The sequence below is a fragment of the Aphelocoma coerulescens genome, chromosome 9, assembly GCF_041296385.1.
Source record: "Aphelocoma coerulescens isolate FSJ_1873_10779 chromosome 9, UR_Acoe_1.0, whole genome shotgun sequence".
Classification (NCBI taxonomy): domain Eukaryota; kingdom Metazoa; phylum Chordata; class Aves; order Passeriformes; family Corvidae; genus Aphelocoma; species Aphelocoma coerulescens.
In genome coordinates, this window is record NC_091023.1 from 18108296 (window position 1) to 18123391 (window position 15096).

Sequence of the window (15096 nt, forward strand, 5' to 3'; positions counted from 1 at the left end):
GAGCCTGGCAGAGGGCTCGGCCGCCGTGGAGGAAGCGGAGACACGCGTCACCGGCACGAGAGTTTCGGGTTCCTCAAATCCATGCGGTTTCGTTTCTCCAGCGAGCCTGGCGCCATCGAGCGAGCCCCGGCGGGGACGCTGCTGCGAGATCCCCCACGGCTGGGAGCCCCCGTTTGTTTTCTCCTGCCGAAAGCAAATCCAGCAGCCACCAGTGTGTGGCCTGGGTCTGTGTTAGAGCCAGCCCCACAGGGGCTTCCAGCCCCCCATCTACCTCTGCCAGCATCCTGGGAAGATTTCAGTCAGGCAGGCTGAAGTGCTGGCGGCATTCCCAGCGCCTCTCCCCAAGGATCCCAGATGTCTCCACCAGCCGTCTCTAACCCTGCTCATGTGTTGTTTCGTTTCCTCCCTCCAGGCCCTCTGTAACTCCCTACAGCTGGGCAGACCAATATTACACAGGTTAAGCCAAAGCGTGCCTGATTTTGATCAGAAAAATTTTTACTTCCTCCTCTATGGCTACCCATCCTCAGGATTCGGTTTAGTTCTTGCTTATTAAGGAGCAGCTAAACAGGACACCCCTGCCTCTCTCCCCAAGGGCAAACCCTCTGCCTGTGCAAGCTTCAGTGGGGTCTGAGGAGCTGCAGCTCTGTTGAGTGCTGTTGCTGCCAGCCTGGGTTTTGGGTTATTTCCCAAAATAACTAAACTTATGCTAAATTCACAGGACTTGTCAGCGACTCGGGACCTGAGAGCATCTGTAAAAGCTCTGTGGTCTGTGCCCCCTCCAGCAAGCCCTGTCAATGGGTGATAATTCAGCTCAAGGAACAGGTGATTTGGGGATAAATACTCAGCCTGATTGGTCCCTTGGGTTGTGTTGCAGCTGCTGGTGAGGCATTACTGAGGTGTGAGGATGCTGAATGGAGCCACTGGGCTGAGCTGGGCCTCTGTTTGTAGGGTTTAACCCATGGTAAGGCTTGCTCAGCACTCTGCTGAAAAGCGGTGCCGGGCTCTCCAGGTCTATTTGTGTCTCATGAGCTGCTGTAGGGAAACTATGACAGTATAGAGCAGGGACACAAATACCTGATGCTACTGGGAGCAGATTGGGATGGAGCCCTTCTGTGTCTCCTGCTGAAGGTTGCCAGTGTGCTGGGGGAGGCTCAGCTGTGTCCCCAGCGCTGCACATGCCGCTGTTACTCACCTGCTCTCACGCCTGGGCCGGCGTCTGATGCTGTGGCTGGCCAAGCTCCATCATCCCGGCTGGTGGCACTGAACCAGCGCTCACATTTGGACGCTTTTCTTTCGCCTCAGCTTGGCCTAGAAATGGTATCTCAGAGAAAAATCAAAGCTTGTGGGTTTTTTTCTGGGGCTGGGCTGGAGTGGCTGCGGCACCTGCTGTGACGATGGGAGCGGGAGTCCCATGGATGTTGCAGGCTGTGTGGATATGTTGTGGTGTGCGGGGCCTCCAGCAGCTCCCAGAGCTGGCAGCTGTCACAGGGGGATAACACATGGGTTAGCATCCTTCTCCTGTGGTTGTGAAGGAGGGAGAAGGGGAGCAGCTGCGCGCTGCAGCTCTCCTCTCTGCGCGGGGAGGGGAAGTGAAATGCCATGGGGCATCTCACATGGGGGAGGGAACGGCTCAGAGTGCTCTAGCAAGAGCCCTAGGGATGCACAGAGTGCCTCTTGGCCCGATAATTGTTGACTAAAGCTCAGGGTGAGGGGTCAGGAAGGGGAAGTGTGTCTCATGCTAAGTGTGCAGCAAAGGGCCTCTTCCACCAAGATTTCTCTCTGTTGCTGTCACCTGTGAAACCTGTGTCAAGGAGCTGAAGCTGTAGTGGCATATGGGTCAACTCAGAGGTGAGATCTATAAATACCTGCTGAGGACTGGGGACTGCTCCCCTCGTGGTGCTGCTGGATTTTTCTGCCCCAGTTTGTGTCTGGAGTGGCTCCAGGTTCAGTGTGGCTGTGACGGTGGGTTCTGTGGTGCAGGAGGTGGGGGGGACTCCTCTCGGTGTGCTCTATAAAAAGAGCTGCAGCAGCACAGTCCTATCTATAGCACAGGGAGCTGCCTGGGAAAGGCAGGGCAGGGATTAGCCCAAATCTGATGGATTTCTCTGGCCCTGCTTGGGAATGTGGGGCTGTCAGTGGCTGAGGGATTCCCAGTGTGCCCTGGCTGTGAGATCTCCCTGCCAGCAGACATGTCCTGACTTCGCTGGGATTTCCTGACTGTCTCCGCCTTCCCCAGGGGAGCTTGTTGTCACACTTGTCACCCAAAAGCTGGGCTGTCCCTCAATCCCCCCTTTCCAGCTCCTCAGTGCTACGCTTTCACTGCAGCATATGGAGGCTGATGAGGACAGCCCAGTGGAACCCCAGGACATCTGGGTTTGAGGTGGATATTCAGCATCTACCTGCTGCGCCGAGTCATTTTGTGGTGGTCTCAGGGCAGCTGAGACCTTTCCTAGTGAAGCTGGATGTGACACTTGTGGCCCACATTATTTGTACTGGAGAGTTCAGCTGGCTGATGGGGGCTATTTTGCCCCATTATTTGTTTGGGGGGCACACAAACAAGGCGGTGGTTACATGTCCCAGTCAGACAAACCCCATGGTTTTCCTTGCTGCAGCTTCACCAGGGGTCTCACCAGTACCCTAGTTTGCCTGGACTATTCTGTGGGTGCAGAGCAGCCCACAGCGGTGGACTCTGCTCTTGACTGGTGCCTGTCACTCTCTGGGGGTGTTGGCTGTCCCCTGAGACCCCCAGCGTTCCCCGTGAGAGCATTCCCCTGCCCCCCCCGGGGTGCCGGTACTAGGGAGTGTGTCTCTTTAATGAGGCTGGGCTTGGAGCAGCTCTGCTGCTGGCACAGGGAGTGAGGGATGGAGCGAGGGCGGTGAAGGAGCCAGTGCCAGAGAGGGAGCCTGCAGCAGGAGAGGCGGGGAAGGACCGCTCATCCCCCGGGTACCGCAGCCGCCCAGACAGAGGGGCAGGGAAACCCATCCCCAGGGAAGAGAGCTCTGCAGAAGGCAGGGACCCAGGGGTGCTGAAAGGAGCCTGCAGCCTCTGTGTCATCCTCATCCTCCTCCTCCAGGTAAGGGCCAGGGGCAGGCAGAGCAGGGACCACGGTGGCCTTGGGACCCTGAGGGTGTCCTGCAATTCCTCGCTGTCCCAGGGTTGCGCATCCGCTGTCAGGGCAGCTCTGGGTCATAGGAGGGGTGAGAGGTGGAGATGAGACAGCAGGGCCACAAAAGTGCTGAAATCACCATCTGGCAGGGACTGGACAGGGCTGGCTCCAGTAACTGCTGGGAACATGCTCCAGGTTATCAGCAACCAGTCCCTGGCCCACGCCACAGCTGTCCCGTGGTGGGGGACACTGGGACCCTTCTGTGGGGCTGCCCTGCCAGGATTTGCCCTTGTCAGGGGAAATGCATGGGGCTGAGACTTTTCTTTTGGGAGGTGCCTGTGTTAGGGTGCACTGAGGGCAAGTAACTCCTGTTCCCTGGCACAAGGATGGTTTTTTCCGGGGGTTTTAATGGCTCTGGGGAGGCGAGAGTAGCAGCTCAGGTCCTGGAGGTGGTGGTCCTGGATGCGGTGTTGGAGTCAGGGTGTGAGTCCCAGCTTGTGTGTGCAGTGGACTCTGCTCTCTGTTCCCACTCCCCACCAGACAAAGCAGGAGGCACCACAGGCTGGAGATAGTCCTTTGCACCATCCGGCAATTCCTTTCCCCCTCGCTCCTCTTTGGGCTCTCTGCAGTGGTGTGTCCCATGGGTGTAGGGCAACAGCACCATCACCTCCTGACTCCATAGCCTTCTCTGTGCTCCAGGAGTTGGGATGGATCCTGCTCTCCTGCCCTTGTGCTCCATGGGATGTCTCACAGGGAGGGGAGGCCAGGGAAGCAGGAGGGTCAGCAATGGCTCTTCACTCCAGGCACTCTTGCAGAGGCTTGGGCTCCTTTCCTTCTATCCTTTCTCTTGAACCTGCCTGTGTATCTGTCACCAATGGAAATTTCCGCTGGGTTTGCCTGTGTCGGGTTTGGCCTCTTCCTTCCCCTGGACTGTGCTGAACCCCAGCTTGGGCGGCTGTTGCTGCAGCAGGTGAAACTCTGACAACTCCCCAGGCAGCTAAGCAGGGTCCACTGGGCTCAGGCACCTGCCTCCCTGTAGCAGCCTTGCTGGAAAACTCAGCCTGCCCACAGGCAAGAAGAGAAGCATTGATTTATTCTGACCTAGGGAAGAGTCAGCTCCTTCTCGCTTTCACAGACGGTTTTTAGCTGCCGGCACAGAGAGCTGCCCCCAGCCTGCTGTAGCCCTTTTATACTGGGGTTGTTGCTGGTTAAACCAGCTCCTGCAGGCAGTAGGTGGAGGGGAGGAAGAAGAGAGGGCTGTGAAGGCACTGGAAATCATGCTGGGGATGGGGAGAGGGCTGGGGACCTGTTGGTGATGCCATGCTGGTATCTAGGGACAAGTTGCTGCCCTAGGGAAAGAGGATGAAGATACTGGGGTGAGGACCATCAGCTCTGGTTTTATTCATTACCATGGGGCTTAGAGCAGCCAGCACGAAGCGTGGCAGGGCCAGATGGAGCCTGTTTACTCTGTGAGGGTAAATGTAAAGAGAAGTGATAAAAAGCAGCCGGGACAGCTTCTCCAGTAAGTCCCTGGTAAACAAGCTGGCAGTGACCCGGCCGACAGGCAGCACGGCAAATAGCGGACACGTTGCTGAGCATTAAACTGGGTGCCTTGGGAACAAATTAAACAGCTTTGGGGAGAAATATGTCTTTAATGACTCAGTGTGGCTGGGTTGGAGGCATCCTGGTCTCCAGATCCCGTCTGGGTGCTATGGTCAGGGCAGGAACCAGCTGTTGATGTTCCCAACTGTGGAACAGCAAGTGTGGAGGAACAGCAGACTGTGCAGGGACCCTGTTCCACCTCATGTGCTGGGAACACAGTCTGGGGGGCTCAGCAGTGTGTGCAGCATCCTGCACAGAGGCTGGAGGGTTGTTGATGATGGGGCGTGGTTGGGTGGCCAGGATCTGTCAGCATAGCCCTGCAATGCCACTTGAGCAGGTAAATGGCTCTCCTCTGCTGTAATGGACTGATTTTCCTGGGATGCAGCCACATTGTTAATGCACTTCTGCGCTTCTCCAAGGCCCCCTGCTTTGTGCCAGCTGGGAGTTTGGTCCCAGTGCTGCCTCCAAGGATGGAGCCCTGCTCTGCTTTCAAAGATGCTCTGTGAGAGGCACTCTGTGACCACATGCCGAGGGCACCCCAAGCCTCCCATTACTGATGCTCTTATGAGTTGTTCCCAGGATGAAGGCCACTGGATGGGGACACCAGATGGCTCACTTGTACCTGGCCTTGTCCTTGCCCCGGGCACATCGTGTGCTGGAGCACCAGCACACGGCGTGGGGCGGGGCCTCGCTGCTGCTGGGTCGTGGGTGCTTGGGGCAGGCAGGGGATACAGAGCAGAGGTGCAGACCCCATGCACACTGTCCCCAGATCCATACAGCCGGGGCTAAGGCTGACACGAATATTTTGCACAAATATTTGATGGCACAGGGTGGGCTGATGTTGGAGAGATGCCTTGACTCTAGACAATTATTTCTGATGCTGCTCCTGGATGTTTTTCCCAAGGGGAAGAGAGGTGTGGAGTGGGTTGGTGCCCTGGTGGGAAGGAATCCCCAGCCACCTCTCTTCCTGCCAAAGGGTGGGACCCCAGACACATCAATTTCTGGGCAAAGAAGGTGATGATCATCCACTTGTCGGGCCCCACCCTGCAGTGCATTCCCCTCGGTGCTGTTCTTCCGTGCAGCACTGACCTTGTTGTTAATTATTAAACCCCCAGCAAACACTGCTCGCTGCTTTGTCCTAGTTACACTGTGGGCTTCTCACCCTTCTGGTTGGCTTTTTTTTTAAAACAAATTACCCTGGTAACCTCTGTGGATGAATGGAGATGGGAGCAGCAGACGCTTCTCTCCCAGCCAGTGCAGGAGATGGTCTGGGGAGGCTCTGGAGCTGCTCTGGGGTGACTGAGAGATGGGCTGCATGTGGTTGGCCATTATCCATTCTGTCCAGGAGACCCTGCTTGTCTGCCAGGGCTTGTGGCTCGCATGTAACCACTGCTCACAGAAGTTTTGTTGCCCTCTCTGTGGGCTCCTGTGGCTCCAGACCTGGTTTGCAGATGGGTGGGGATCCAAGGAGAGACCTGGGTCCAGGTCCATGTGTTCTGTGGATGCTGAAGAGCAGCATGGCTTGTGGGAGGGCTGGAGACCTGCTTCCCTTTGCAGGCTGGGCAGATGGAAATGGCTTGTGGGCAGACGCCCCTTCCAGCAGACCCCCGTCCCTGAGCATACAGTGCCTGCCTTCCCTCTGCTCACAGCTGCTCACTGAGGGACCATGCCAGGCCTCTACACCCTCTCGTCCTGGGAGGCTCTGCCCCTGAAGAGCTCCACGGTGAAGGCTTGTGCCAACGGATACTCCCTGAGCATCACTGCTCATCTCCTGTACACCAACCCCCACAAGGAGCCTGTGGAAGGTAAGGGAGGGCTATCAGGCCTAGCAGGGACCCAGGCTGCCTGCATGGCCCCCTAAAACCCCTGTGCTGGAGAGCATCCTGTCTCCAGCCCACCCGTGTCCTGGCCCCCAAACCTTGCTCAGTTTGGGGAGCAAAGGCAGAGGCCAGCAGAGGTGGGGCCACTGTCACACACTGTGGGCAGGAGGAGAGTGAGACTGAGCAGATTCCCATCACTGAGGAAGAGGGGGTTTCATCCTCCCTCTGGGTTAGGAGGCTCTGGTTTGCTCCTGTATCTCACTCGCGTGCATCTCAGTCGTGCTGTGAGTCAGGCAGGTTCTCAGCGGGGCTCCCATGGGCTGTTCTGTGCCACAGCAGTGGCTGTGCTGGGATCTGCCTCGGGGCTCTCTTCTGCCTGCAGGCATCTTCATCTACCCTCTGGAGGAGTCGGAGGTGGTGGCCGGCTTTGAGGCAGCAGTGGGCAGCCGGCGGGTGACATTCCAGGTCCAGAGCAGGCACCGGGTGCAGGACTGCTGCCTCCAGTGCAGCCCCAGCCCCGGCCGGCTGCGCCGCTGTGCCAGTGGTAAGTGTTGTGGAATGGGTGATGCTGTTGGGTGTTCCTGGCCAGGAGGCTCAGAATGGGTAGGGGTGAAGTGTGAGGGAGTATGAGGGGCTGAGAGCCCCTGCCAGGCCACCCCAGTGCCTGGGGGGTCTCTGAGGCTGGAGATCTCAATGTCTCCTTTCCCCTCCCTCCACCTCTTCTGGGGCTCTGCCATTATTTGCATGCCCTTCATGACACCTGTTCTCTACTGTCACCTTTAGGAGCAATTAGGGCCACTCATTACTTCCTCCACAACCCCACATGCCTCGCTGACCTCCCCCCATCTCTCATCCCTCTCCTGTCCAGGCCACCTTGTCTTGGATGAGGACGTGGAGCGCTCCACCTTCATCATTGTCACTGGCACACTGTGCCCCTCGGAGAGCCTGGCTGTTGCCCTGAACACAGTGCAGGAGCTGCCCACGCTGCCGGACGGGGCCCTGCGCCTCCTCCTGCCCCCCATCCTCACGCCCCACGTCCCCGCCGACCCCGAGAGCGAGCCGGCAAGCTTGTGTGACGACAGGTTGGCCCTATGGTGATTTTCATGGCTTCCTCAGTCTCTGCCATCCCAGGGGGGTGATGCCAATGCTGAGTGAGCAGGGCAGGGGGCAGGAGCCATCACCCCCTCTCCCCTTGCAGCCCCACCAGCTGTTTTGGGGGGCCAGGTGCCCGGAGCCAGTCACCCACTGTGGCGCCTGTGGAGAGCATGGACGTCTTTCGGGGACGACCCTACAATCCTTTTCCTTATGAGTTTGCCTTTGAGCTGCTGGTCAAGGGCCCCTGCTTGCTGGCAGGTGGGTGGCTTGGGTGTTATCAGTTGGTTGTGTAAAACCTCCTCAAAATGTGGGTGGTGTTCCCTGGTCCCTCCATGCTTCTAGGAGGATGTGAGGCCCTGTCCCCAGGCATCCACTTGCACTCCCTGCAGGTGAAGAAGCCCTTTTCCCATTCCATCCCTGGGGCTGGGACCCCTCACAGTCACCCTACCTGTGCCTTTGGGCAGCTCTAGGTCAGCAGCCTCCTTCCCTGGGGAGATGTGATGCACTGAGGATGGGGGAGGAGGGGAAGATGGTTGGTTGGTGGGGATGTGCTCCTGGCTGCTGGCCCAGTCAATCCCATTAGCTCTGTCAGGAACAAGCCACTGCTGTGGGGCCTGGTGGGTGGGAGGCTGAGGAGGGGGTTTGTGAGGGATTTCCTGCTGCCTTCCCTTCTCTGCAGGGCTGGAGAGCCCATCACATGCCCTGAGAGCTGATGCCGACCCCTGGGCCAGTTCTGCCACCACCACCTGCGTCACTCTGGCTGAGCCCCACCGCTATGACAGGGACCTGGAGATCATCCTCTACCCTTGTGGTGAGGGGGGATGGTCCCCGTGGGGGATTTGAGACATCACCCCAAAAACATCCAGAGCATCCCCCAGCCCCTTGTAGCACGGGGTAGCTTGAAACTCTCCTGTGCCCCCAGAGCCCCACAGCCCCCACCTGGTGATTGAGGATGGCACCATGACATACCCTGAGTACGAGGCGCACATCCGGAGCCGCCGGGATTACGCGCAGATTGCCAGGAAGGACAGCAGTGGCGAGAGACAGGTGACAGGGCACGGCTACTGCTGCCCCAGCCAGGAGGGGGAGGAGGAAAGGGGGAGATGGTGGGATGTGGGTGAGGAAGACCTTGGCATGGTCCGGGGGGTGTGAGAAAGCCTCTGACCTGCCTGGCTCGCAGGTGGCTTTTGTGCAGAAGCGTTTCCACAAAGACATCTTCCCCAACCCCGTGCTGATGCTGAACTTCTGCCCGGTTGTGGAGGGCGTCCCTGGGGACCTGCAGAGCGTCACCCGCGAGATCGTCTTCCTCATTGACCGCAGCAGCACCATGAGTGGCCCTGACCTTGACAGGGTCAAGGTGAGCACGGCCATGGGTCCAGGGGTGCTCCCTGGGTGGCCAGTCCTTAGCAGCTGTCCCTGGTCCCTGCTGTCACCTCAGGAGGCTTTGCTGGTGGCTCTGAAGAGCCTCCCATCAGGAACACTGCTCAACATCGCCAGCTTTGGCGCTGACATCAAGCCGCTCTTCCCATCCAGTCGCCTCTGCAGCAATGTGAGTATCACAGGCAAATCCTGGGTATCCACTAGCCCTTCTTTGTCCTCCTCCCAGCTCCTTGACTCAGGGTGGGGGCTGGTGAGCCAGGGGCTGCTGCAAGTCCGGCTCTGCACGTGGCCAGGAGACGCTGCGGCGTGCCTGTGAGCACCTTGGCGGACTGCGGGCGGACCCTGGCGGCACCAACCTGCTGGCAGCCCTGGGCTGGGCACTGGCACAGCCTCTCCACCACGGCTACCCTCGCCAGCTGTTCCTCTTCACCGGTGCGGCAGCGGGCAGTGCAAGCAGGATCCTCCGGCTGGTGCGCAGGCAGGCCAGCACCGTCAGGTACGGCCCCAGAACCGCAGCAGGTCTCAGTGTTCTCCAAATCCCCTGCGCTGTTCCCACCGATTTCTCCTTATGCAGCCTCAAGTCTCACTTGCACCTGCCCCAAGGGTGTCCTTCACCCATCACAGCCCTCAGCCTGTTGGCTCCGCTTTGCCTGGGGTGCCCCAGCCCAGCACGCGGCCAGGGCAGCACTCTGGCTGTCAGACCCCCCTGCCCATCCCTGCTAAAGGGCTCACCACTGGGTTTGCCAGTCCCCAGCCCCAGCCCAGCCATGGCTTTCCATGCCCTGGCTCTCCTGCAGGTGCTTCAGCTTTGGCATGGGCCCGCGGGCGTGCCGGCGGCTGCTGAAGGCCATGGCCAAGGTGAGCCGGGGCCATGCCGAGTTCCTGAGTCCGGCTGAGAGGCTGCAGCCCAAGGTAATGCCTGGGCAGGGGCATGGGGGCACTGGGGACACCGCTGTGTCTAACACTGCCTCCGCTCCCCACCCCAGCTGATCAAGTCCCTGAAGAAGGCGATCGAGCCGGCCATCAGCGACATCACCATAGACTGGTACGTCCCTGACAGCATGGAGGCTCTGCTCTCGCCCACTGAGCTGCCGGCCCTCTACCCCGGTGACCGCCTTGTCAGCTACTGCGTCCTCTACAGCATCTCCCACTTCGGTGACAGGCGCCCACTGGTACGACCGGCACTGGCCTGGGGAGGACGGCGTGGTCCCAGTGCTGGGGGGCTGATTCTGGTGTCCTCTCTCTCCTAGGGCCAGGAAGGGGCTCACCAGGGCTCCCGGGGCTCAGCCTTTCTTTCCCAGCAGGAAGTGCCCAGTCCTGGGGAGAGCCACCAGCCACCCCAGAGCAACCCAGGAGCTGGGGATGCCTCCCTGGAGCTTTTTGCTGGAAGTACAGAGGTGTCAGAGCGGAGTGAGTGGGGTCCAGAGCTGGGATGGGGGGCAGTCGTGGGAGCCATGGGCTGACAGGGTGTGTGCTCACTGGGCAGGTATTGATCTTGTTTCTGGGGGAGACATCTGGAAGCGGATTTACCAGCCCTCCTACATCCAGGAGCAGTATGTCCTGACACACTGTTCTGTCAGCACCGACCGCAGCCAGGGGCTGCTCTCCCGCAGCTCCACCAGCAGCGAGTCCACTGGCTCCCGGGATGTGGCCCCCGAAAGTGGCTCGTCAGCCCCTGGTGCTGATGTCACCTCCCAGCAGGGCCAGAAGAGCCTGTCCCTCTGTGAGTCCTCCACCAAATCTGCCCCGCTGCCCTCTGCCCTGGCTGGCACCAAGGTAAGGATGCCAATGGGGATGCAGGAGCTCATGGTGTGGGGGTTGTTCATAGCTTAGCTGAGGTCTTGCTGCCCTGTTGTGCCCAGGCAACTGCCCCCTGGGCTGGGAAACGGAGTGCTGTAGCCTGGATTTTAAGCAAGGATCAGCAATGGATGCCATCGGGATGCTCCTTGAGTGGTTTTGCCCTACTGAAGCGGGACAGCTAGGGATCGAGCAGCTGGTCCCTCAGTGTCCCTGGCCAGCAGGCAGCTGGGTGTCTAACAGACACTGAGCCAGCTCAGTGACTCCTTGATGCTGCAGAAACCAAGTGAAAATAGCTGGGCTGGCATCACATAACAAATTTGTCGAGCCAGAGAGGAAGGGCTGGCTGGCTGGGCCCCTGCCTGGCTCCTTCAGCCCTCAGCCAGTGCTGCCAGATGCTTTATTAGTGATGGGCCACATCCCTGCTGCTTCATACCTGGGTTTAAAACTCAGCTGGGTTGCTGGGATGGGGAAAGGCAGCTGCCCTGGTGATGATGCCCCAAGGCTGGGTGAGGCCTGCTGTCACCCAGCACCAGGACACACTCCTTCCCAATGGCACAGCTTAGGTAACCCACTCCTGTCGCACAGCAGCGCAGCTGGTGATCTTTGCTGCTGAAATGTCAAGCGTAAGTGATTTCCCTGCAGAGTAAATGATCCTCCCAGCTCCCTGCTGCCGGGGTGAGAGGTGGCATGGGTGCCACTGCCCTGACATGGCTTTTAGGGGAAGCATCTCAATGCAGGGATATCACTCTTTACTGGGGAATGCATCCCGTTGTAACATCATCTAGCTTGAGTATCCTAGTTAACCCCGCTTCCTGCACACACAAATCCCTGGCAACTCCAGCGTCAGCCTGAGTCAGTCCCCAGGGATGTTTGCAAACTCCTGTGTGGGTGCTTCCCATGTCTGTTGTGCCAGGCGAGCATCCCTGGGAGGCAGCTGGTGCCAGCCTGCAGAGCACTGGGGCTGACAACAGCCGAGGCTCCAGCCAGCAGCCAGAGAGGCGCAGGTGCCCCATCGCAGCTCAGTGCAGCCTGGGCTCTGTGCTGGGCTTGCCAACAGCCTTGTCCCCACCGCAGGTGACGGTGGCCCTGAGCACGGAGGAGCTGGCGCGGCAGAAGAAGGTGCTGGCACGTGCTGCCCTGGCTGGGCGCAGCTTTTCCACGCCACACGGGGAGCTGGATGCCCATCGGCTCTGCCAGGCCCTGGAAAAGGTGTCGCAGAAGAGGAAGCAGTCCCTGGAGGGGCGGTTGGATGAGCTGGGACCCCAGCCACGGCAAATGCAGCCCAGTGCGGTGGAGTCGAGTGTGTGCTGGCTGTGGGGACGAGGGCGGTGGGGATGGAGCCAGGTGCCCCTGCCTTGCTGAGCCCACCCTTTGCCGTTGCCCAGATAACCTCCTCTCGCCCACCCACCTGGACTGGGACATGCTGGTGGAGCCCTCCTACCTCTTCAGTGCCTCGCCAGCACCCGAGCCAGGGCAGCCCGGCCTGGGTGATGCCAGCCTGCCGCTGCGCTGCCAGGTGGTGATCCACGCGCTGCGAGCCGGCAAGCCGGTGTCCTGGGAAGTGACAGCCTCGCTGGAGTCACTGCTGCAGCCCCGGGAGGGGCCGGGCAGGGAGGACCCGCCGCGGCGGGTGGCCAAAGCCTGGGACAAGCCACTGCACCGCCTGGCAGCGCGCTCCGTCGTCCGGGACAATGAGAGCGTGGCGCAGCGGGAAGCCAAGCTGGAGCAGGGTGGGTGCTGGTGCGAACCCCCGCGGCGGCTCCGGCATCCCCCCCGCTCTAACCACCTTGCTCCGGGCAGGTTTTGCCCGCCGGTTCCGCCTGAAAGCCGTGCAAACCAGCAAAGCCTGCAATGTGCCTTCCCTCTACACCCGCCTGGTGCCCGTGGACGGTGTCACGCAGGCAGCCCTGCCCGCAGCCCCCGAGGTGTGGGGCATAGGTACGGACAAGGGGCTGGTGGGATGGGGAGGGGGCAGCAAGGGGACAGAGGGTTGAGGTGGCATCATCCCTTGCAGCTGGCTCAGCCAGCCGGACACGAGCTGCTGCAGCAGGGAACTGGCACCACCGGAGCTCCTCAGCCGGTCAGGGTCAGCAGCAGGATGTAGAGGAGCAGGATGAGGCCCCTGGCACTGCAGGTACAGACTCAGACCTTAATGTCAACTTATGCTCCCCAGGGATCTGCACTGGGGTCTCTGGGGACCCTCAGCTGGTGGCTGTGTGGGGCTGGTCCTGCCTGGAGTGCTGTGGATAACTGGAACGAGGCATCTGCCCCATACTGGGGAGGAGGGGGTGTGGTGTGGGAGGACAGCACAGCAGCCCCTGACAGCAGCTGTGAGCTGTGAGGATCCCTGGGGCCCGGGACCCCTCAAGACTTTGCTCTTTTGCAGAGCGAGACGAGATTGCCAGGTCTCCGGGCAGCATCTCCTCCCCTACCTTTGGCTGGGAAAAGCAGAACTATCCAAACGGTGTGTCCAGGCTGCAGGGGGCCAAGGGCTGGATGAGGGTGGGAGAGGGGGTACCCTCGATGCCCTGCCACAGCTGGAGCATCCAGTGTGCCCTCACTACCCTGGGCACATGGGCTGAGCTCCCTCCCAGATGCTGGGCAGTGGGACACACCTCTGGGTGCATCATATTCCCACTGTGTTTAATGCTTCCCCCTTGCAGGGCCTCCATCCAGCCCCTCCATCACCTCCATGGGCTCACAGAAATCCACAGAGAGCATCGCAGGCTCCAGGTGACATTGTGGGATGGGGGGGATGCAAGGGACCAAAAAATGGCATCTTTTGGGGAGAGTGGGACAGCGCCACTTTTTGGGAGCTGCTGGTCCCATGTCCCCTGCCAGCTCCTGCAGCCTAAGTGGGGGATTTGGTGCTCCAGCCCCTTCCCTGCAGCAGTTTGGTGTCCAGCTGCTTTTCAGGAATTCCTCCCCATCCTGTTACCTTGCCTGTCACCCCACAGGTTTAGCCTGAGCAGGCGCAGAGGTCCCAGCCTGGTGCTGCGCCCGCAGTGCCTCAGCCCGGAAAGCGAGCGCTCCAGCCACCATGCAAGCCACGACTACCTCCCACTGGTAAGGGCCCGCTCCCTGTGCCCATCCCCAGGTGGGGGGACCTGCCCTGCTAGGCACCAGCTGAGCCACCCAGGTCATGCCCGGCAGCACAAGCAGCGGGAGATGCTCCCAGTAGGTGCCTGCTCAGCCCTGCTGCGTCCTTAAATGTCTCTGGGGATCTTGGCTGGCTTTTTGGGGGGCATTAGACTGTTGCTGTTCCCCAGGGTTACTCCTGCAGCCCCCAGTGTTTGGGGTTGTGGTGGGCCTGCATCCCTGCCTGCCCTCCCCACTTGTCTGCCCCCCCTCCTTGCAGGTGCAGCTGCAACAAGCCCGGGGGCCGTTCCAGCTCACCGAGAGCTTCTCTGAAGTGGTGCAGATCCCCCTGGACCGCCTGCGCCGGGCCTCCCCCTATGCCTCCCACCGTGCCAGCCTCAGCCCCGTATCCCCAGGGGCCAGGACCAGCCCTGAGGCAGGACCCAGGGTTGAGGAGGGTGAGGAGCCCATCACAGCCCCACAGCCCAGCTCGCCCCCGTCCCGGAGCACTTGCTCCGAGGTGCCCAGTGCAGGCGTCTGGGCGCAGGCAGACAGTGGGCACGGCTCCGAATCCGACACTGGGCCCCAATCAGCTGCCCCCTCTGAGGCCGGCGTGAGCTGTCAGGACGTGGGGCTGGAGGATCTGGAGAGTGCCAGCTGGGCCACGGCGGTGGCCTTGGCGTGGCTGGAGCATCGCTGCGCTGGGTTCTTTGAGGAGTGGGAGCTGGTGGCGGCCAAGGCGGACACGTGGCTGCAGGCACAGCACCTGCCCGAGGGGGTGGATGTGGGCTGCCTCAAAGGGGCAGCCAGGCACTTGTTTCTGCTGCTGCGTCACTGGGACGAGAACATCAAGCTGAACATGCTGTGCTACAACCCCAACAATGTCTGACGGCCACCTGAGGGGCCAATAAAGACACCTGGCTCTAAGCCACCTGCACTGGTGTCTCTGTTAAGAGCAGAGAGCTGCCTGCTCCATTTAGGACATGCCAGGGATGCCAGGGCTGACCGGAATCCTAGGAGGGGGTCACCCCCTTCCCAGTCATCTCTGGTGGGAGGGAGCAGACGGGGAATAGGAAAAGCTGTGCTAGAGGGGTTCCCGGGCTCCATCAAAGCAATTGAAACCATGAGGCAAAGCAGTTTTGCAGATCCTCTGTTTAACCTCACCCCAGAGGCTGCTGCCCGGCCCTGGGCACCCCTCTCTCATGGCTGGGAAG

At 60.3% G+C, this 15096-nt stretch overlaps 1 protein-coding gene across 1 annotated transcript; it reads left to right on the forward strand.

Annotated features, from left to right (window-relative positions):
- Positions 1–268: 268 nt before the first annotated feature.
- On the forward strand, positions 269–14780 carry VWA5B2 (von Willebrand factor A domain containing 5B2). Its single transcript, XM_069024897.1, has 22 exons — positions 269–961; positions 6359–6514; positions 6912–7073; positions 7398–7611; positions 7728–7882; positions 8304–8435; positions 8547–8671; positions 8805–8981; positions 9063–9173; positions 9298–9500; positions 9802–9916; positions 9991–10176; positions 10255–10414; positions 10491–10780; positions 11879–12104; positions 12190–12534; positions 12605–12742; positions 12819–12938; positions 13191–13268; positions 13468–13537; positions 13762–13870; positions 14163–14780. The coding sequence occupies exons 2-22, from the start codon at positions 6376–6378 to the stop codon at positions 14769–14771; spliced, it is 3864 nt and encodes a 1287-aa protein (XP_068880998.1). The 5' UTR covers positions 269–961; positions 6359–6375; the 3' UTR covers positions 14772–14780.
- The last annotated feature ends 316 nt before the right edge of the window (positions 14781–15096 follow it).

Excerpts from the sequence above, each read along its gene's own strand:
- VWA5B2 (XM_069024897.1), top strand. The coding sequence starts at position 6,376 with ATGCCAGGCCTCTACACCCTCTCGTCCTGGGAGGCTCTGCCCCTGAAG. Across the intron at positions 8,436-8,546 it reads GATCATCCTCTACCCTTGTG|AGCCCCACAGCCCCCACCTG; the intron begins GTGAGGGGGGAT and ends CTGTGCCCCCAG. Across the intron at positions 12,535-12,604 it reads GGAAGCCAAGCTGGAGCAGG|GTTTTGCCCGCCGGTTCCGC; the intron begins GTGGGTGCTGGT and ends TGCTCCGGGCAG.